This window comes from Lepidochelys kempii, chromosome 3, assembly GCF_965140265.1.
Source record: "Lepidochelys kempii isolate rLepKem1 chromosome 3, rLepKem1.hap2, whole genome shotgun sequence".
Taxonomy (NCBI): domain Eukaryota; kingdom Metazoa; phylum Chordata; order Testudines; family Cheloniidae; genus Lepidochelys; species Lepidochelys kempii.
Genome location: NC_133258.1, coordinates 121,662,495 through 121,683,958, shown reverse-complemented (window position 1 = coordinate 121,683,958; position 21,464 = coordinate 121,662,495). Strand labels below are relative to the sequence as shown.

General features: G+C 42.6%; 1 protein-coding gene across 2 annotated transcripts in view; it reads left to right on the top strand.

Moving 5' to 3' along the window:
* Nucleotides 1-21,464, top strand: part of PRKN (parkin RBR E3 ubiquitin protein ligase) — a 1,259,259-nt gene that overhangs the window by 1,223,297 nt on the left and 14,498 nt on the right. For both annotated transcript variants that reach the window (XM_073337855.1, XM_073337854.1), the window contains one exon: nt 7,172-7,258. In XM_073337855.1, the coding sequence (XP_073193956.1) occupies nt 7,172-7,258 (87 nt within the window). The remainder of the gene's footprint in view (nt 1-7,171; nt 7,259-21,464) is intronic.

The following is a 21,464-nucleotide window of genomic DNA, read 5'->3' as shown; positions in this document are numbered from 1 at the left end:
TCATTCTCTCCTCTCTCTCATCCTTTTCCCAAGTGTTGTTGTTTTGTTTGGTAGGTTTTTTTTTTAAATGTACGTGCTACTCAGTGTTTATGCATTTGGAGTGGAAGGTGATGAGGTTTGATTGTCCTTAGTTCTTGAGGAAGATCATTCCACAGTTTTGGACTGGCCCCAAAGAAAGCTCTCTCTCTTGCACAGATGAGCTTTACCCAGGAAGTTCAGTTGTACTTGAGAAGCAGAATTGTTGACCGTGGTCTTCATCTTGGAGCTTTAATTTGTCTTAGTGTCTTCCATCTACAGTGGAGTCCCATCTTACGCGGGGGTTAGGTTCTAAAGTCAGCGCGTAGGGCAAAAATTGCATATAGTCAAAAAGAGAGAGAGACAGAAGAATGAAAGAATAAAAAAGGGAGCAACACAACTTCAACATTGTTGTGCACAAACTGGAGTGCCGTAGAGTGGCCAGGAGCATTGTCTACGATCAGCAACACTTTAAAGTCAAGTCCTTTCTCTTCGAGGTACCGCTTGACCTCCGGAATGAAACACTTGTGGAACCAATCCAGAAATAATGCTGCCGTCACCCAAGCCTTTTTATTTGATTGCCAGAACACAGGCAGGAGATTTTTGTTCTTGCCTTTTAGGGCCCGGGGATTTGCAACCCTGTAGAGCAATCCCGGCTTTATTAAATTCCCAGCTGCATTGCCACAAAACATAGTCACACGGTCTTTAGCTGTTTTGAAGCCAGGGGCTTGTCTTTCTGATTTCGAAGTGTAAGTGCGGTTGGGGATTTTTTCCAGAAGAGTCCAGTCTCGTCAGCATTAAAAACTTGTTCCGGAAGATAGCCCTTTTCTTCTATGATTTTCTTCAATTGTTTGGGGTAGGCTTTTGCTGCCTCTTCATTGGCAGATGCAGCTTCACCAGTAGCCTGCACGTTTTTGAGGTTGAGCAGTTCCTAAAACTGTTAAGCCAGCCTTGGCTGGCTTTGAATTCCTTCTCATCAGAAGGCTGTCCCTCTTTGGTGGGAGGTTTGAACAGCGCGTAGAGGCTAAGAGCCTTTTGTCGCAACGTGTTGCCATCAATAGGCACATATTTACAGTTCATGTCTTCGAGCCATAAGTTTAATGCCTTTTCAGTCTTTACTAAAGTCTTATCACGCACTTAGCTCGTCACCTTAGTAGTTATTGGAGCACTTGATGCCAGCTTGACGAATTTCTCTCTCGAATCTTGATGGCACAGATGCTAGATTCGTTGTGGCTATATTTACGCGCCACGTTGGAGACCGACATACTGTCTCCTCAATAAGTCCAACACAGCCAGTTTTTCCTCCAGCATTGGAACAGATTGCTGTTTCTTCGGTTGAGCACCAGATGAAATAGTTGGCTTGTGTTTAGGGGCCATGTTGTACGAAAAATACATATCTTTAAACACTAGAATCACACTCAGTGCGGCGACATGCTCACTGGATCGGCGGGCAGCGATCGATCCAGCGGGGGTCGATTTATCATGTCTAGACTAGACGCGATAAATCGACCCCTGAGTGCTCTCCCATTGACTCCTGTACAGCACTCCACCACCACGAGTTATTGTTATTTTTCTTTTTTTTTTTTTTGCCAAGCGCGTATATTTGAATTCGCGTAAGTTAAATGCGCATATGATGCGTCTCCACTGCATAGTGCTGGTTCTAAATTGATGGCACTGAGTACTTACAAATGAGATGAGGTAAAAAGAGCAAAGTAGAGGATCAGAAACAGGACAGAGAGAGAAGTCTTTTCTTTTAGGACATCTTCCCCCCACACACACTGGAACCTAGAGTGGGCTAAATTCTGCTGTTTTACACTTGCATACCTTCAATGAACATGCCAGTCAATGTGGTTTTATGGAAAATAGGTCCTCTCAAACAAACCTGATTTCGTTCTTTCATAGATTTACACTTTGGTTGATAAAGATAACTGCATAGATAAAATATACTTTAGAATTTGTAAGGAGTTTGATTTAGTACTGCATGACCTTCTGATTAAAAAAAACTAGCACCAGACAATATCAATAAAATACATATTAAATGGATTAAGAACTGGCTTAGTGACAGATCTTAAAGTAGTTGTCAATGGAAAAACATCATAAAAACAAGTGTGTTTCTAGTGGGATTCCACAGGGTGCAGTAGTAGGACTGACGCTATACAATATTTCATCAGTGATCTAGAAGTAAATATAAAATCACTGCTGATAAAATGTACAGTTGACACAAAGATTGGGAAAGGGGTACATAGTAATGAGGTCAGGGCAGTCAAACAATCTGGATCACACAATCTGTGTCAATTCAAACAATTCAGCCAAATGCAAAGTTTTCCATCTAAGGACGAAGAATGCGGGCCATGCCTACAGCATGGGGGACTGTATTCTGGAAAATGGTGTATCTGAAAAAGATTTAAGGGTCATAGTGGATGAGCAACTGCACATGAGCTACCAGTGTGGTGCTCTAGCAAAACAGGCTAATGTGACTTTTGGATGTATTCAAATAGACCGTAAGGCCAGAAGGGGTCATTGTGATCATCTAGTGTCCCTTCCTGTGTAACATTGGCCATAGGACTTCCCTGAATTATTTCCAGTTTGAACTAGAGCGTCTTGTTTTTGAAAGAACACCTAGTCTTGACTTAACAATTTCCAGTGATGGGGACTCTACCACAATCCTTGATAAGCTGTTCCAATGGTTAATTACCTTCACTATTAAAAATGTGCACCTGTTTCTAGTCTGAATTTGTCTTGCTTCAACTAGTTTCAACAAGATGAATTTTGTGATGCCTTTGTTAGACTGAGGAGCTGTTTATCATTAAATTTCTGTTTACCATGTAGGTACTTACAGACTGTGATTAAGTTACTCCTTAATCTACTCTTTGTTAAACTAAACTGATTGCAGTCTTTTACTCTACCACTATAAGACATGTTTTCTGTTTCTTTAATATTCTTTTTGTTCATCTCTAAATCTTCTCCAGTTTATCAATATCCTTCTTGAATTGTGGACACCAGAACTGGATACAAACAGGGAAATAATGAGTAGGGAGGTGATTTTACCTCTTCATACAGCAATTTACATTGATATCCTTGAATATCCATAATGTGTTTGTCTGTGATTATACAAGCATACAGTAGAGAGCAGGCAGTGCGTGCAGAAATCTTTGACAGTAAAACTATTTGTAGGAAACACATTTGTAGTAGTAGTCATATATTATTATTTTATAGTATTTTCCAGAGACCCAATCAGGCTTGGATGAGGGTGAGGGAAGAGAGATTCAATCAAATAAATGTGATTTTTATACACATTTCCTTTAACCATTTATAATGTTTAATAAAAGAACCAGTTAACCCCATCTATTCTCCCCTCCCGCTTCCCCAATCCATCTTTCATTGTCTAATGTCTTACTGGCATCCTGATAGAGGCGAATCTCAAGGAGAAATTTGAAGGGCATGATGGGTGTTACCTATTCATTCTGGGAAGGTGTTTCAGGTGTAAGAGGCAGCCTGGAAGAAGAAGGCACAAATATGTACGTGTAAGAAGCCCAAAATGGAAGGGGACTTGAAGGTGACGATAAAAATCTCAGTCTTGAAGCATTGGAGAATGTGACGCTACTACAGGGATTCAAAAATGGGAGTGCTGTGGTCAGAATGACATGCAAAAAGATTAATTTAATAGTTCTATTTTGTAAATACGAAAGGAAGACAATGTCAGCATTATGGGGACCAGGGAGGGGGAGGTAGTTAAGAAGAGAGATGAGAATTGTGTGCCTGGACCAGGAAATGGTAAATCTTCAAAGTATTATGGAGAAGTGGCAAAACTGTATTTCTGAAGTATCCATCACCTTAGTATTTAAGAGCTAAGCTTTTCTAATTAGATTTGCCTGAAGAGTTTGAAAGATTTTTTCACACACGGCTAAGTTCTGTTCTCAGTTACTCCTAGGCACCACTGTCAGAATCCAGTTGCACCAGTGTAACTAAGAGCAAAATTTGCCCTCCAGCATCATTTTTCCCCCAACACTACTTTTAGAGATGGGATCAAGCTGCAAATTCCAAACCCAGGCTTTGAACATGACAGCGTCCAGGTGTGTAGATGTGCACTTTTGTTTTGAACAATTATAAAGATAAGAACCCTTTATAAAATTGTGTCTGGATTGAGTTTCAGATTTTTAACACTTCTTAAATTTGAGCTTGTTTGGATCCAGGATTTTTGCTGAGACCCATCTTCGATTATTTTGAGAAGCTTCCTGTATTTTTCTTTCGGCTGCAACCTCCTAGTTCTTTATGACTGAAGAGGAGATTTTCAGAAGCACCTAAATAGATTTAGGCACACACAAGTCTTATTGTTTTTCAATTAGGTTTGTGTGCCTAAAGCTCTCACTTGCTTCTGAAAATTTCCCCCTTAGTCCTCATGTTGTGCATGAACCTTAAAGGATAGATTTGAGACTTCTAGGATTTGTCTTTTTTGTTTTTTCCAAGACTAGTATCTTTTATGTGGGTGCCAACAGCAAATTCTAAGACATAAATAATATACTAAGAAATAGTAACTTCTTGACCCGTACTTATCAAATTAAACTGTCAGGATCTTTTTATTTAAAGAAATAAAGGAGAGAAAGTGTGATTTCAATTAGCAATTATGTCACACGATAATTTTTAAACACTTTAGTACAAAATTTATGCAAAAGTGCTAAATCCTAATTAAATAACTTAAATTCTTTTTCCTTTCCTGAGGCAAAATAGCTCCTATTATTATTATTAATGAAGCCATAAAATTCAGGTTAACTGGAGGAACTTTTTTGCCATATTTCATTTTCAAATCTTTTTTTTCCATATCTGAAAGTTAAAATGAATGAAACTATTTTATTAACCACTCTTTTGTTTAAACTGATGTGCCTTTTTTTTATTGCTCATGCTATGCTGTGAGTGGGGAGTACTTAATGAATTTGTATCAGGGAAGGCATATTTATTCTGATATAGCATGGAAGAACACCCTACTGATCGGTTTAACTGATTTTACATCTCATCCATTATCTAAGTTGTGAAAAGATTTTACAGTCTCACCAAAAGATCAGACTCATTTCTATAGAAAGCAATGGGATGAGATCACTTGTGGAGTTACTTGCAGCATATAAAATTACCATGGAAGGGGCCACACAGAATTGTAATACAACATAGTTTTGCGAATAGCATTGTTTCAACAGATATTGGTATTATGTAAACTGCAATATGAGGGAAGACAAATATTGTTGTGAGAGGGGGAGGGGATTTTTTGCAAAATTTCCGTCTTTAAGATTTGTGAAACTTACACAAAATTGAATTAGAGTGAGATGAGAGAACCTAGGGAATTGCAGCCCTTTGTGGCAAAACATTGGGTCTAGCAATGTAAATCACATAACCCTTTATATTTCTTTGTCCCTACACATATCTCTATGAGAGGCCAGGAATAGGTAAAGTAAAAAGAAGAAAGAGAGTGGACAGTATAACTAAGCATCCCCAGAATGCCTATTTGTGTATTCCAGGATGGGCAGGGATGGTGTCCCTAGCCTCTGTTTGCCAGAAGCTGGGAATGGGCTACAGGGGATGGATCAGTTGATGATCACCTGTTCTGTTCATTCCCTCTGGGGCACCTGGCATTGGCCACTGTTGGAAGACAGAATACTGGTCTAGATGGACTTTTGGTCCTACCCAGTATGGCCATTCTTATGCCCAGCACATTGAGGCTGAGTCCTGACTGGGGCCTTTGGGTACTACCATAATCAAAACATTTATTAACAACAATACTGCAATCTCTCATACAGTTTGCCTGGCAAAGATACCTCCATCATTAAACAGATTACTAATACGCACAACTGAATTAACATAAGTGGCGATTAAACGAAAAATAAAAAATTATAGATAATAGACATGATAGCCAAAGAAAACTGACAGACAAGAAAGGGCTGTAACTTTGTTTGATCTGGACAAAACAAAAACATTCATTTCATTCCATTCCTTTTCCCCAGCGCTCCATGATGACTCCGATGTTACTTCTGGAGAGTAGAATCAGTCCTGTTGGCCTTGTTTTCTTTCACAGTGCTTCATTGCATAAAAATGTAGTTTCTTCAGCATGATAATAAAATGTGATTTTCTATAGTACTTACAAAATTGACAACAGAAGCTCAAAAGAGTTCAAAACGGAATTGCGGAGATGGAATTTGTGGCAGATAAATGTCCCAGTGTCAGGTTCCCCTGATATCCTTATTCATTACATCTGAATGCAGCTCTGTATCTAAAAATCAAGGCTGCTTTATCAGTCTTGCTTATAATGCCAGTCAGAATAGCTAACTGCTGAGAGGTCCTTCAGAGTCTGCAGGTGGGTCAAGACAGCATGGCTTCAGCACAGCGAGAGAGACGCATTTTACATTATTGACTTTTCCTCTTATCCACAAGGACACAGAAATTAATGTGGAATTGATGGGTCAAAGATTTTGACACATGTCAAGACAGATATCTTCATTTTGGAGTATAAAAATGGAACAAGCTTGTTGCATATGAACCATTTTAGATAGCAGTTACAGCTCAAGCAACGCTACAGATTAAATGTGTTACTAGTCGGTAAAGGACATTCTGTGTGGCTGAACTCTTATGAAAAGACCTATAGAATTTAACAGGGATGAAACAAATACAATTCTAAAAAAAAATTAATAAAATTCTACAGCAATTCCCCTAACAGCCAACACAACTGAATAGAGAATCATCATCTTTCTATAGTGTTGTGGTTTGTTTTTGTTTTGCTTTTAGTTTTTTAAACCATTCTATAGAAATCTATGAAAGGATATAATATTATGTTTTGTGCTGTGGTTCAAGTGACCTGTAAAAAGTTCTCTTTTACTAAATAATATAATAGTTTTCCGAAAGGGAATGTGTTTGACTAGGTACTTTGCATATAAACTACTTCCAATATTAAACACTATAAAAAGCACTAAATTCAGCTTGTCCCCTTTTTGTATAAACAGATTTGCACTGTGAAAGAAAAACAACCCATCAGTATCCAATGATTTTGTATGTCCCACACAGCAAAAGCTCATTTGATTAATCAAATTTATTTTTATTTTATTACTTCTGTGACTGAAATCTGCTGGTTTTATCCCTAACTTGTTTTTATGACTTGTGGGTTGGTTTTTTCCAGTTCGTGTTCTGCCGTGAATGTAAAGAAGAATACCACGATGGGGAATGCAGCACTTTCCTCAGTTCGCAGGAAGCCATAGCCCAGAAGGTAGGGAACCACATAACTCATTGCATTCCTATAATTAGCTTTGGCTCAGCTAGAGCAACATTTGTAGAACTGGTCCTAATTATAATTGTAAGTAAAAGCAACCCTGTTTGTATTGAATTGCTCCAATCACTGGAACTGCTGAATTGGCTTTCCCATAGGTTTCAGACTCTTTAATTCATACAGTCATTGAGTTCTGCCAGAAACATGTAGAGCCCTGCTATCAGTCAATAAAGAAATGGCCTCCCTGATGGGCCTTTGGGATTGTGTCAGTTCAACATGAATATCTTTGAAATGCTTTCTATGAAGTCTTGCTTACTGTAGCGCGGTGACAACTCACCAGTGCAGCACCTCCTGCTGGTCGTCTTAGGAATTAGCTCTTTCCAGCCTTCAGAGCACCCTCTGCATGCCAGTGGCTCACTTACCGCTGGCCCCTGTGTCCCTTCTGGACCCCAGTGCCCTTTACCCTGGGGTTCTGCCCCAGCTGTACCCCCATACTCTGGGTCTTCCCTCCCAGGGGAACCCCCAACCCTCTAAACCCACCTTGCCTCAGTGGCTACTGCCAGTCATGATCTAACCCCCACTCACTGGGCAGACTGCAGTGTAATGGCCACTCATCAGCAAGGAGGGTTTGGACCTGCTGCCTCTGCCTATTCCCAGGCTACCCCTCTGTAGCCCCTGTACCTTTCCTGACCTTTTGCAAGGCCTGCAGGGTTTTCCAGGCTGGAGCTCCCCAGCTCCTCTGGCCTTCCCCCAGCCCTGTTCCACTCTGGGTACCCTGCTCAGCTTCCAGGTAGTCAAGCCCTTTTTCCCCCTCCCACTCCCCCCAGAACAAGTAAGAGAGACTGCCTGCCTGAACTCCTGGCTCTCAGCCTTTTATAGGGCCAGCTGTGGCCTGATTAAGGCATGGCCCTAGCTGTGGCTGCTTCCCCAATCAGCCTAGCCTATTGGCAGCCCTTTCCCAGGTCTGTTTTAAACCCTTCAGGGTGGGGCGAGTGACTACCCCACTACACTTACCCATCAGCTTATATTCAGCTCACCAGTTAGTAAATCAAGTGGTTATGGACTGAATCAGATTTTTACTGAATGTAACAAGTGCAGTATTGTCTTCCTAAGTCTGCAGACAGCCTGAAACAGCGGCCCTTGGAGGGCTGCACTCCCCTGCCCCACCACCATTAAACTCATTGAGGTTTTAACCCTTGACCCTGTGAGGACACTTTAATGTAAGTATTAACAAATTCATTGGTTATTTGAGCAGATAGGATGCGGAAGGGGATGGAAGTGAAGCAAATAGGAGGAAATTACGAGTCAATGTAGGGAAGAACTCAGACTACAAGACCACACTGCCTTTCAACCCACGAATGCTTGTGTAAGCTATAGCACACTAAAGGAAGTGGAGTTTCAGCCATATACACACCTCAGTTGCTAAAGAAAACATATGTCCCAGTTAAATTGAGATAATCCTGTTTTCTTATATGATGTCCCAGTGTCCCAGGAACTTCTTTCCAGGTACCTGAAGTGTTCCAGTTTTTCACTTCATTCATCAAAACGTTTGGGATTCTTATAATTACAAAATGTCCATTCAGAATATTTTGCTCTCATGAGTTAATCGTGCTGTATGTTTACCAGGAACACTCAGTCTACTGCAACCAAAGTTCAGTGTAATGAACAGTGTTTGGAGTAAAGAAAATAATCAAATAAGTTTGGATGTTATCAAAGCTATTCTTCAGCTCAGAGTGAATGTTAATTACTCTTGTTCAGTGTTTTCTGAATGAATTTATTCTGACATTAATTTATTGGGAAAAAAATGTCCACTCTGAGAAACTCACCTGTCACTTTTGAATCAGAAGCTGGCAGTAGCTACATCAACACATGCTTTTTAATCCCCAAAGGAAAAAACAATTATGGTACCAAATTTCTGCTTCTTCTGTGCCCTGCTAAATTACTGGTACTGCTTGGATAGCCATATATGTGGGGCTTTGTCGTAGTTACAAGACAAAATGGTGTTTGATTGCTCTTGCCATGATCCTGCAAGCAGCAATCAACTTACACTCTGGTTTCCAATTCTCCCCTAAGGACAAAGGTGAAGGCTGTCATTGCTTCAGTCACTGGAGAAGATAGTACTCTCTCATTGTCCTTTAAGGCTGAATTTAGGCAAATAATGGCCATTATTTTTGGTATCTCAATATCTTGTTCCTAAAATAAATATTGTGTGCCATCAAAATAAATCCAGCATGCATCAGGTTTCCTGTTAACAGTCGACATTTCCTGTAGCCTTTCGGAGGCCTGATCTTAAAAAGGGTGCGCGCCTTCAACTTACACTGGATATATCGGATCCGAGGGCACTCAGCACTACCCACCAGGAGTTATGTACCTAATAGAGTCAGACCCAAAACATGGAGCAGCCTTAAGCCTGGACCTCCTCTACTGTTCCCCATTATTGTTTGTGATGATCTAACAGTACTATGTTAGATTGCATAGTACTGTCTGGAATCCTCTTGCCTGAATGGGAAGATCATAGATCTCTGTGACTCAGCCGACAGTGAGCTATTGGTATTCAGGCAATGTACCACCAACTGGCATAATTAGCAGTGCTTGTATGGGGGGGAATGAGGTGTTTGTGTGCTACCCCACCCTCCCTAGAGCCATTCTGTTAGACCACTGTCTGCCTGAAAATTATTCTCTCCCTATAATAACACTGGCCCAAATATTCCCCTCCCCCATGCCTGAAGAGGAACTAATCACCCCGCCCCCACCACACACATCCTTTCAACTATCATCATCATTGTAGCACCTAGGAGCCCTAGCCATGGACCAGGTCCCCTTTGTGCAAGGCACTGTACAAACATAGAACAAAAACACAGTCCCTGCCCCTACGAGCTTACAGTCCAAGTCTAATACAAGACTACAGATGGGAGAGAACAAGGAAACAATTAGATAATACTGGTCAGTATGATGGGTGGTGGTCTCAGCACACAAACAGCTTAACCACTGTTAGGTTTTGTTTTTGGTAGGGCTCACATCAAGGGAGAAATTTAAAGAAGGCTAATGAGTTAGTTCTGCAGATGCTTATGAGGTGCTCCTCCCCAGAGTAAGAAGCAGCATAGGAGAAAGCACAAAAGTGTTTGAAAATTTAACAGGTGTGCGATGGAGGCTGATGTTGTGGGCCAATCAGAGACAGGAGTCAATCTCTTGATAGTGAATGACAACTGTTAGGTAGGGTTGGGGTGGGGATAATCTGACGGGCCTTGACAGTGAAAGCAAGTAGCCTCTGCTTGATGTGGTAGAGAAAGAGGAGTCAGGGTAGGGATGCAAAGGGGGGTGATCGTCAGAGTGACAGGCTAGGAGAATGATCTTTGCAGCAACATTCTGAATGGGTCTGAGCAGGGCAAGATTGTATTTGTCAAGGCAAGAGAAAAGGATGTTGCAGTAATTAAGACATGAGGTGATGAGAACCTTGAGGAGAGTTCTAGCTGTGTGGATGGATAGGAAAGGCCATATCTTAGAAATGTTATGTAGAAAGAATCTGCAAAACTTAAACATAGCAAGGATGTGAGGACCTAGAGAATGATCTGAGTTGAAGGTGACTCTAAGGTTATGGACCTGATTGATGTGTAGGATGGTGGTGTTGTCCACAGTGATGTAAAGAGGAGATGATGGGGGAAGCCCGTAGGGGCAGGGGAAGATTAAGGGCATTGTTTTAGACACGCTGACCTTGAGCTGATAGCTAGACCTCCACAGATGGATGTGAGAGAGAGGCTGAGAGTCTCGTTTGGACAGAAGGAGACTGGTCTGGAAAGAGAGAGTCTCGTCCTATGTTATTCCATAACACTATTATATTATTAGCATTATTTATTTGATAAACTTCAATGACATGCTCTGTGCTGTACAATAGATACCAAAATATGAAAATAGCCCCTGCCCCAAGGAGCTTACTTTGCCACACTTTGCACATAACTTCATTGATATTTTCCAGATTCTTCAACACCTCTTCAGCTTCCTTTTTCTTTTGTTTTAATTGATTAATTGCATTGGGAGAGGGGAAGGTTTGGTATTTTTTTTTTCAAACTGCACTTTCCAAGTTCTCATCACAGGAGGTAGACCCCGATGATGCAGAGAACTCTGCCCGGGCACAAGAATCTGTCCATATGGAGTTCTTTGCAAGATGAGAGCTGCAGGCTGCTGGGCACTGGGTGTTGTGGAAGGGATGGTCCTGGGTTAATCTCAGGTCATCCACCACATTTGGGAAGGGAGGACAGGCGATAAATTATGTGGCCTTTTTTGTGGCCAGATAATCACATTGCACATAAAACCCAGGACATTACTGTATATTTTTTTCTTATTTAAGGGTGAATGCATGAGAGGTGGAAGTAAAAGTGCAGTGGACAAAAGAGATGTAGGGCAAAGGGTAACAACCAAAGACATGGGAATCCCAGATGAGAGCTTTTGATCGCAGGAGAGACAATGAAATATAATACATTTTACATGGTTTCCCATCCCTGAAATTTTGCTTTTTGCCAAATTTCAGGAGATTACAATTCTTCCAGAGGCAGGCATGCAAAAATTCCAATATGGGGGAGGGCAAAATTACTTTATAGGGTTTTGATAACCCTTAGTTCTGTGAATGTACATTGGCTCAAGAGTAGCGTCATGTTAATAACTGCTGTATTTCGTTAGAGGACTGTTATGTGTATTTGCACATGCAGGCGATGAACTTGATGATCTCCTTTATCTTTTTTATCTCTAATTTTCATGATCCTGTAAAGCATTCTTTGAGCCACATTAAGAGGTGAATGTAAAGGAATCTAAGATGATGCAATTCACACCTTGTTTCCAGCCCCTTTGGTGTGTTTTAGTTATACCAACTGAGACTCAGATTCCCACTTTACATCCCCTTATACCTCATTTCTGAATGTGGCTCCATGAGCCTGAGTATACAAAAGTCAAAAGTGGTGTAATTTACATACTAAAGGAACAGAAGAGACGGGTGTAGGAGAGTAAAAATTTGGTTGGTTTTATGTAATAGTGTTGATGTAATATATTTAGACTTTTATAAGGCATTTGACTTGGTACCAGGTAACATTTTGATGAAGATATAAAATTAGCATGGTACATAGTAAATGGATTAAAAACTGGCAGGTTTAAAAATGCAATGAAAAATTATGAATAATCTTTAAGCCACTGTTTCTGGTGAGGTCTCACACGGATTGGCTCTTGGCCCCAGGCTATTTTTAAAGAGAATTAACATTTTTATCCATGACCTGGGAAATAAGATAGATAATTTCTGATAAAGTTTGCAGATGACACAGAGATTGGCGGGACTGGTAAACAATAAAAGGACATGTCACTGATAGAGTGATCGGATTGCTTGATAAGCTGGACGCAAGCAAACAATATGTGTTGTAATATGGCTAAATGGAAAGTCATACACTTTGGATGGCCTATATTCTTTGTTCCTTACAGGATGGAGGACTCTATCCTAGGAAGCAGTGACTCTAAAAAAGATTCAGGTTGTGATGGATAATCAGCTGCACATGAGCTCCCAGGGTGACACCTTGGCCAAAAGGGCTAATGCTATCCTTGCATGTATAAACAGGGGACTCTCTCCACATTACTCTTTCAGGACTCAATCAACTTCTGGCAGTTCTGTATCGAAGAGGACATCCCCCCCCCCATCGCTGTCCACTAACCAAAGGTCACAGGGGTCACTTCTGCCTCCCCTATGAAAAGCAAGGATCAGCTCTGCGTCGGCTCCGGCCCACAAGCCTCTGACCCTCCCTCATTACAGGGTAGGGAGGGCAGACACATCGTTCCATGGACTCTGGTTCTGGCCTCTGGGCATCTATATACTGATGGGAATGATGCCGGTACCAACAATGTCAGTGGAGTCAGCATATCAGGCTACTCTGCCATTCAGTCCCATCCTCACTGCTGATCCAAGAGTTCACAAGGCTGGCGACCGTGATGGCCCCTCAGTTGGAGCATGCCACTGAAGTCTCAGCACCGCACCGTGAAACACCCCTTCCTATTAGTTAGTTAGTATGGATGTGGTACCAGAGATAGGCACTCCAGTACTGTCGTTTGCAAGAGGACCAACCATGCCTATGGCACTAACCTTTTTGGCATCGATGGTGCTGGCTACATCAGCGGTACCAATCCCAAACTTATTCTGGGCCACAGATGAGTCAGATCACCTGTTGGCTCCCTCTGGAATTGCCCTTCCTAAGTCTCCAAGGTACCAAGACTCCTTTGCTTCAGAGATGGGATCCTTGTCCTCCTGTTCTAGTTCACCTGAGGGAGTCTGGAGGCCACTGGTAGATCAGTATGGCTACCAAGGTTGGCAGGCACCCGAGGCTGGTCATCTCTCTGCTAGCATTGGGAGCGTTGGAGGAGGTTCTGTGAGAACACTGGAGTTGTGGGTTCTACTCCCGGTATTTCCTGATACTGAAATGCAAGGCTGGGATGAGGCCTATCCTCGACCTCCATGGGCTCAACAAGTTCATCAAACACATGAGGTTCCACATGGTCACTCTAAGCTAGCCTCCTTGCTTTGTCTCAGAACAACTGGTTCACTAATCTGGACCTTCAAGACATCTACTTCCATGTGGCCATTCTGCCGAGTCATGGTAGGAGATGGCCACTTTCAGTACACCATTCTCCCATTCAGCCTCTCTTCTGCCCCCTGGGTCTTCACCAAATGAATGGCGGTGGTCCTGGTGTACCTCAGAGGGAAGGGAATCCATATCTCCCCCTACCTCAATGACTGGTTGCTGCAGGGCGAATCCAGAGAGGAGGTGCTCAGCTCCTCCAAGCTACACTTAATTGACCATTTGGGACTCCTCCTAAACACCATGCGGTTGACCTTTGCCCCCACTCAGCAAATAGAGTTCACTGGGGCCATGTTAGGTTCCACAAAGTCAAAGGCAAGCCTGACAACCGACCATTTCCAAGCGATCTGACAACTGTGCCTCAGTTTGCAGTCACAACTATCCATGACAGTCTGCTTGTGTGTGAGCCTGTTGGTCCACATGTCTGCTTGCACCCAACTCACCAGGTTGTGCTTTCACCTTCTTCACATGTGACTCATCATGGTTTACTTCCCTGCCCTGCATTCTCTGGACAAGTTGGTACACTTTCTTCCATTAGTCCTGGAGTCCTTGAGCTGGTGGGAGTCCCCACACAAGTGTGACAAGGGGTCCCCATCGTGCGGCCCTCTCTGACCAAGTCAGTGGTTTCCGCTGCATCTCTTCTGGGTTGGGGAGCGCATCTGGACTCAATGAGGGTGTAGGGTCTGTGGTCGGAAGAGGAGACCTCGCTTCACATCAACATGCTGGAGCTTTGGACAATCCACAACACGTCATGCCTTCTGGGACTTTATCAGGCATTCAGTGGTTCACATACTCACGGACAAAACCACCACAGTGTACTATGTGAACAAACAAGGGGGCGCTCACTCCACATCACTCTGCCTGGACTCAATCAACTTGTGGCAGTTCTGTACCGAAGAGGACATCACCCCAATAGCTGTCCACTAACCAGAGGTCTCAGGGGTCATGTCAGCAGGATTTTCTCCCCGAGCCAAAAGTGGTCCCTGAATACAGAGGTCTTTCGGATGGTGTTCGCAACATGGGCATCCCTCTGGTAGACCTCTCTGCGACAAGGGAAAACAGAAAGTGTCACCTATTCTGCTCTATGCGGGGACTCAACCTGGGCTACTTCTCCAACACTTTCCATTGCAGCTGGCAGTCAACTCTGCAGTATGCCTCCTATCCCAGTGCTTTCCCAGGTCATTGCCAAGCTCAAAGCAGATCAACCCAGACTCTAGGACATCTTGGAGTATCTATTATGCCTTCAGGAATTGGACCTAGCACTCAGTACCCTGGGAATGTGCTTGGCAGCAAAATCTGCTTTTCATCCACCTATCCAAAGGAAAACGGTTTTCTCCAATGCCATGGTGTCGAGATTTCTGAAAGGATTTCTCTGCCTGCATCCTCCAGTCCAAGAGCCAGTCCCCTTGTGGGACCTAAGCAAGGGTTTAGTGGTTCTAATGGGGCCTCCATTTGAGCCCCTTACTTCCTGTCTGCTGCCCCTCTTGTCTCAGAAAGCTGAATTCTTGATAGCCATTACCTCTGCCAGGAGGGTGTGTGAGTTGCTGGGCCTCCTTGTATGCAGTTCCTCATGGACAAGGTTATGCTTCGGCCACACCCAAAGTTTGTATCCAAGGTGGTCTCTGTTTCATTTGAACCATATGGCAAGCTTCCTCCCTGAAGAAGCAGTGCCTCCATATGCTAGACCAGTGGTTCTCAAACTGGGTTGGGACCCCAAAGTGGGTTGCAACCCCGTTTTAATGGGGTCGCCGGGGCTGACTTATACTTGCTGGGGCCTGAAGCCAAAGCCTGAGCCCCACTGCCCAGGGCTGAAGCCGAAGCCTGAGAGCTTCAGCCCTGGGAAGCGGGGCTCAGGTTACAGGTCCCCTGTCTGGGGCTGAAGGCCTTGGACTTCAGCTTTGCCTCTCCCCTCCCTCTCCCCACCCATGGCAGTGGGGCTTGGGCTTTGGCCCTCCCATCAAAGGCAGTAGGGCTCTGGCAGGCTCAGCCTTTGGTCCCTCCTCCTGGGGTTGTGTAGTAATTTTTGTTGCCAGAAGGGGGTCACGGTGCCCTGAAGTTTGAGGACCCCTGAACTAGACATTAGATGCTGTCTAGCCTTCTATCTGAAGATGACTGAACAATTTCGTGCTCTGCCTCGCCTGTTCGTGTCATATGTGGACTGCATGAAGGGTCAAGCAGTCTCTGCACAAACCATCTCTAGATGGATAATGTCTCGCATCAAGACTGCGTATGAGATAACATTGGCTCTGCCTCCTCAGCAGATATGGGCACATTCAACAAGAACACAGGCAACATCATGGGCATTTCCACATTGGACATTTGTAGGGCAGCCACATGGTTATCTGTACATACATTTACAGACCATTACATGACCACTGCTTCTTCTAGAGTGGACGCTAATATTGGAAGGGCAGTCTTACTCAGGTAGCGTCTGTCCCCCACTTTCAGATGGGGATACTGCTCACTAGTCACCGGCTTGGAATACATGTCTGCATCTACTTGAAGAAGAAGAAGAAATTGTTACTTACTGTAACTGTGGTTCTTTGAGATGTGATGCAGATGTGTATTCCACAACCCGCCTTCCGTCCCCTCTGTGTCAGAGTCTTCCCCGGACATCTGGTGTGAAGGCGCGGTGCCACTGCATATAGCCAGGAGAGGGGCTACAGGCATGAGGCTCGAGTGCTGCCCCTCTACTGGTGGTAGTTTCCGGCTCTAGCACGCAGGGTGCATACACACATCTACTTGGAATACACGTCTGCCTCACATCTCAAAAAGCCACAGTTTCCGTAAGTTCCCATTTCTTTTTTTCTCTTGAGAACTAAGAGACAGGGAGGAAGAGAGCAGCAGTACTGCATTTTCTCCACAAGGTGGTGGTATACTACTGACAAAATGGCTGGTTTGTATTTTTGCGGTATGCAACAGAGGAGATGGAGTGCTGGCTCTTGTACCCCAAACAAAATAATTAAGTATGTCATCTTTTACGTTGTCTTCATCCCATCTGGATCATGGAAAAATGAAGGAGTTTAAAAAAAAAGTCCAGCAATATAGTCTTTTTGACAGTGTGAGTGCTATGACTGTTTTTCTTTTCCCTCCAATGCTACTGTGCAATACAACACTCGTGTATGGCATATGAAACACTTGTCTAAGGAGTATATGGAGTGAAATATGTATGGTGAGCCAATGTGGCTTACTGAAGATAATTTGAAGATTCATACCTACCCATCTTTGCTCTCACATTTTGGTTCTGTTTGGCACTTTCCTTATTACAAACAGAACCCTATGAGGGAAAGGTTAACTTTCTAATATATTAATATTCACTAGGGTACTATCCTTTGAGAAATATTGTTTATCTTTGGTCTTTTGTTTCCATGTAGATTAATACAATGATGGTATTAAGTTTTCAGAGGTAGGGCAAGAATCATGCAGTACTGCTCCCATTTCTTCAGTCCCCCTCCCATTTGAGAGTCCTGCTACTCTAACTCCTCTCAGTAAGGGTCTTTTCCGTAGTCTTCTGACATTAAAACATATTTTATTGTCACTATTCCCCACCAACACCACCTTGGGGTCACCCAGACATAGTCAGCAGTTGCCAAGCCATTAGTAATTCATTGGGCTTTAATGGCTGGCCATTGCTTGTTTGTAACATTTTTAAAGTATATTTCGTCATGCTGCAGAATACAGCTGTCCAGGTTCCTCCCCCACTCTGAACTCTAGGGTACAGATGTGGGGACCTGCATGAAAAACCTCCTAAGCTTATCTTTACCAGCTTAGGTCAAAACTTCCCCAAGGTACAAAATATTACATCCGTTATCCTTGGACTGGCCGCTACCACCACCAAACTAATACTGGTTACTGGGGAAGAGCTGTTTGGACGCGTCCTTCCCCCCAAAATACTTCCCAAAACCTTGCACCCCACTTCCTGGACAAGGTTTGGTAAAAAGCCTCACCAATTTGCCTAGGTGACTACAGACCCAGACCCTTGGATCTTAAGAACTATGAACAATCCTCCCAACACTTGCACCCCCCCTTTCCTGGGGAATGTTGGATAAAAAGCCTCACCAATTTGCATAGGTGACCACAGACCCAAACCCTTGGATCTGAGAACAATGAAAAAGCATTCAGTGTTTTACAAGAAGACTTTTAATAAAAAATAGAAGTAAATAGAAATAAAGAAATCCCCCCTGTAAAATCAGGATGGTAGATATCTTACAGGGTAATTAGATACAAAAACATAGAGAACCCCTCTAGGCAAAACCTTAAGTTACAAAAAAGATACATAGACAGAAATAGTTATTCTATTCAGCACAATTCTTTTCTCAGCCATTTAAAGAAATCATAATCTAACACGTACCTAGCTAGATTACTTACTAAAAGTTCTAAGACTCCATTCCTGTTCTGTCCCCGGCCAAGACGACTACAGACACAGACCCTTTGTTTCTCTCCCTCCTCCCAGCTTTTGAAAGTATCTTGTCTCCTCATTGGTCATTTTGGTCAGGTGCCAGCGAGGTTACCTTTAGCTTCTTAACCCTTTACAGGTGAGAGGAGCTTTCCCCTGGCCAGGAGGGATTTCAAAGGGGTTTACCCTTCCCTTTATATTTATGACAACAGCCCTGAAAAATAGACTTAGAAATGTATTTTCAAACAGCGTGTGGGTGGATCTTTACACAGATTTTCTCCTTAGCAAGAACACATTGTCCAGAGCTTATTGGCAATACCTATTTGTATATGTTATAATTAGTCTTTATCATATGCCTTTGACTGCCTTTCAAGCCTGACCATCTTTTTCCCCTCCTTAGCAGGGTGGGGAAATGCACTCTAGCTGCCTAGCAAGGCAACCTACTGAAAATGTACCTTCAAAGCATTTTTCAAACTTTGCCCATCTTTGTAATCTTGTTGATCTTCCACTAACCCTCTTCTTCCTTTTCTTCCCTCCTTGCTCCCTGGCTCCATTTTCCCTTCCTTGTTAACCTCACCCCTCTACAGTTCTCACCAGCTCTACTCCTCTTCCCCACTCCACTCTGATCTTCCCCATCCCTCTTCCATCAGCATAAATCTAGGTCGTATATCCAAATGCTCTGGTGCTTGCTTGGGAGGGAAAATGGCAGTGGGGCTCCAGCAGTGGGAGGATAAGAATGAGATAGCTTTAAATTCTAATTTCTCAAGGATTTCCAGGTCTACGAGCAGGTGCTGGGCAGCTGGAAATCCCCCCTTTCCAACAGAATAGAGTTCCCATTTTGAGCCCTAGTTGGTCATTAGATATTACATCTTAAACACGTTACTGGTGCAGAACTGAAATTTTCCCATTTTGGACCTCAGAGAAGCATAATTAAGGAAAAGAAGAAAATGTGACCCTGGCAACTTCATTCAAAAAGTTGCCTTTTTTAAAATATTACAGGTGTTTGAAGCTGTTCAGAAGTTTGGAATGTTACTAGTCCTGTTAAATGGATTAGTGGGTAGAGCACAGGTGAGGTAGTCAAAGGCATGTTATAAAGACTATTTATGTATACATAAAAAGAAAAGGAGTACTTGTGGCACCTTAGAGACTAACCAATTTATTAGAGCATAAGCTTTCGTGAGCTACAGCTCACTTCATCAGATGCATATCGTGGAAACTGCAGCAGACTTTATATATACAGAGAGAATATGAACCAATACCTCCTCCCACCCCACTGTCCTGCTGGTAATAGCTTATCTAAAGTGATCATCAGGTGGGCCATTTCCAGCACAAATCCAGGTTTTCTCACCCTCCACCCCCCCACACAAATTCACTCTCCTGCTGGTGATAGCCCATCCAAAGTGACAACTCTTTACACAATGTGCATGACAATCAAGTGATGATCACTTTAGATAAACATTGTGTAAAGAGTTGTCACTTTGGATGGGCTATCACCAGCAGGAGAGTGAATTTGTGTTGGGGGGTGGAGGGTGAGAAAACCTGGATTTGTGCTGGAAATGGCCCACCTGATGATCACTTTAGATAAGCTATTACCAGCAGGACAGTGGGGTGGGAGGAGGTATTGGTTCATATTCTCTCTGTATATATAAAGTCTGCTGCAGTTTCCACGATATGCATCTGATGAAGTGAGCTGTAGCTCACGAAAGCTTATGCTCTAATAAATTGGTTAGTCTCTAAGGTGCCACAAGTACTCCTTTTCTTTTTGCGAATACAGACTAACACGGCTATTACTCTGAAACCTATGTATACATAAGTATTGCCACCAAACTTTGGTCAGATGTGTTCTTCCTCACTAACCAAAAGGTGAAAAAAATCTGTGTAAATAGCCACATGCAGTTTGAAAATGCCTGTCTGTCTATTTTTCAGGTCTGCATTCTGCATCATGACAATATGTACACTTTTAGGAAGTTGCAAGTAGGCAGTGGCTAGCCATTAGAGCACAATGAATTACTAATGGCTTGGCAACGGCTGGTCTTTTAGATCTTAATAGCTTCAACATGTGAAAATGTCATGATCTGTGCAAGTCCACAAGGGACTAATAATTGCCTACTGCTAATCCAGTGCATCTGGGTTTCTTTATTATTTAAATAATCCAGGGGAAGAAGAGCTAGAGTAATTTCTGCTCAGTGGAATGAGTACTGTGCATCTCAGAAATTTTAACTGAAGAGAAAAGAAGGCTTTGGCCAATTCAGTTTTCTGGAAGAATCAAAAAATAGCCTTATATACAATGGTGTTGCACTTAGGTATTGAAAATTATGAGCCAATTAATATGTAAACTATGCTAGAGATAAATTAACCACACTAGTACTGCTTAAAATGCGAGGTATGTGGGACAAAATGAAATTCTCATGCTGCCCCTTATACCATACATTTCATCACCTTATATTTTAGAATTATTATTTTTAGTTCATTTTATCATTAAGTGCCTGTGTTGATGATGTAACTGGGAGGTGGATTACAGCAGAATCCGGTAGTACAGTGTTCATTATATTTATCAATGAGGCATATCCCTTATTTGGTGGTGTTCTTCTGAGAATCTAGATTCTTCTGGAGCCTGGCAAACATGTCTTTTAGTAACACTGGCAGATTGTAAAGCTGAACACTGAATAGAGTTGGGAAAAGAGTGAAAGCTAAATGCGTGGTAGCAGATCATGTAGTTTTTAGCATTTTCTTGTACTATAGTACAAATGTGACCTGACCTCTGACGCAAGAAGATAGTTCTCAATTTCCTGATAGGTTTCAGAGTAGCAGCTGTCTTAGTCTGTATTCGCAAAAAGAAAAGGAGTACTTGTGGCACCTTAGAGATATCACATAGTACCGACTGTGGAGTTTTTTGGGTGTGATTTTAATATATGTCCACTAAAAACTGGAACAAGATTAGATTATGAACTCATTTCAGCTGTGCCCCCAATCAGCAATCAGATGTTAATGGCCTTCAGATACTGTTAGCACCGGTGAGATATTCACCGGGGGCCTTGGGTGAAAAGCCCCATGTTCTATTACCAATCTCTTGAGCCATCCAGTCCTCCTTGTTCATCCATACATACTCCGTACTTCTCTAAGTTTCTGTAAGTCCAGTAATTAAATTAGAAGCAAAATAAAAATTGAACAGATGTTTAATATTAAAGGTAGGGGTCCCAAATAA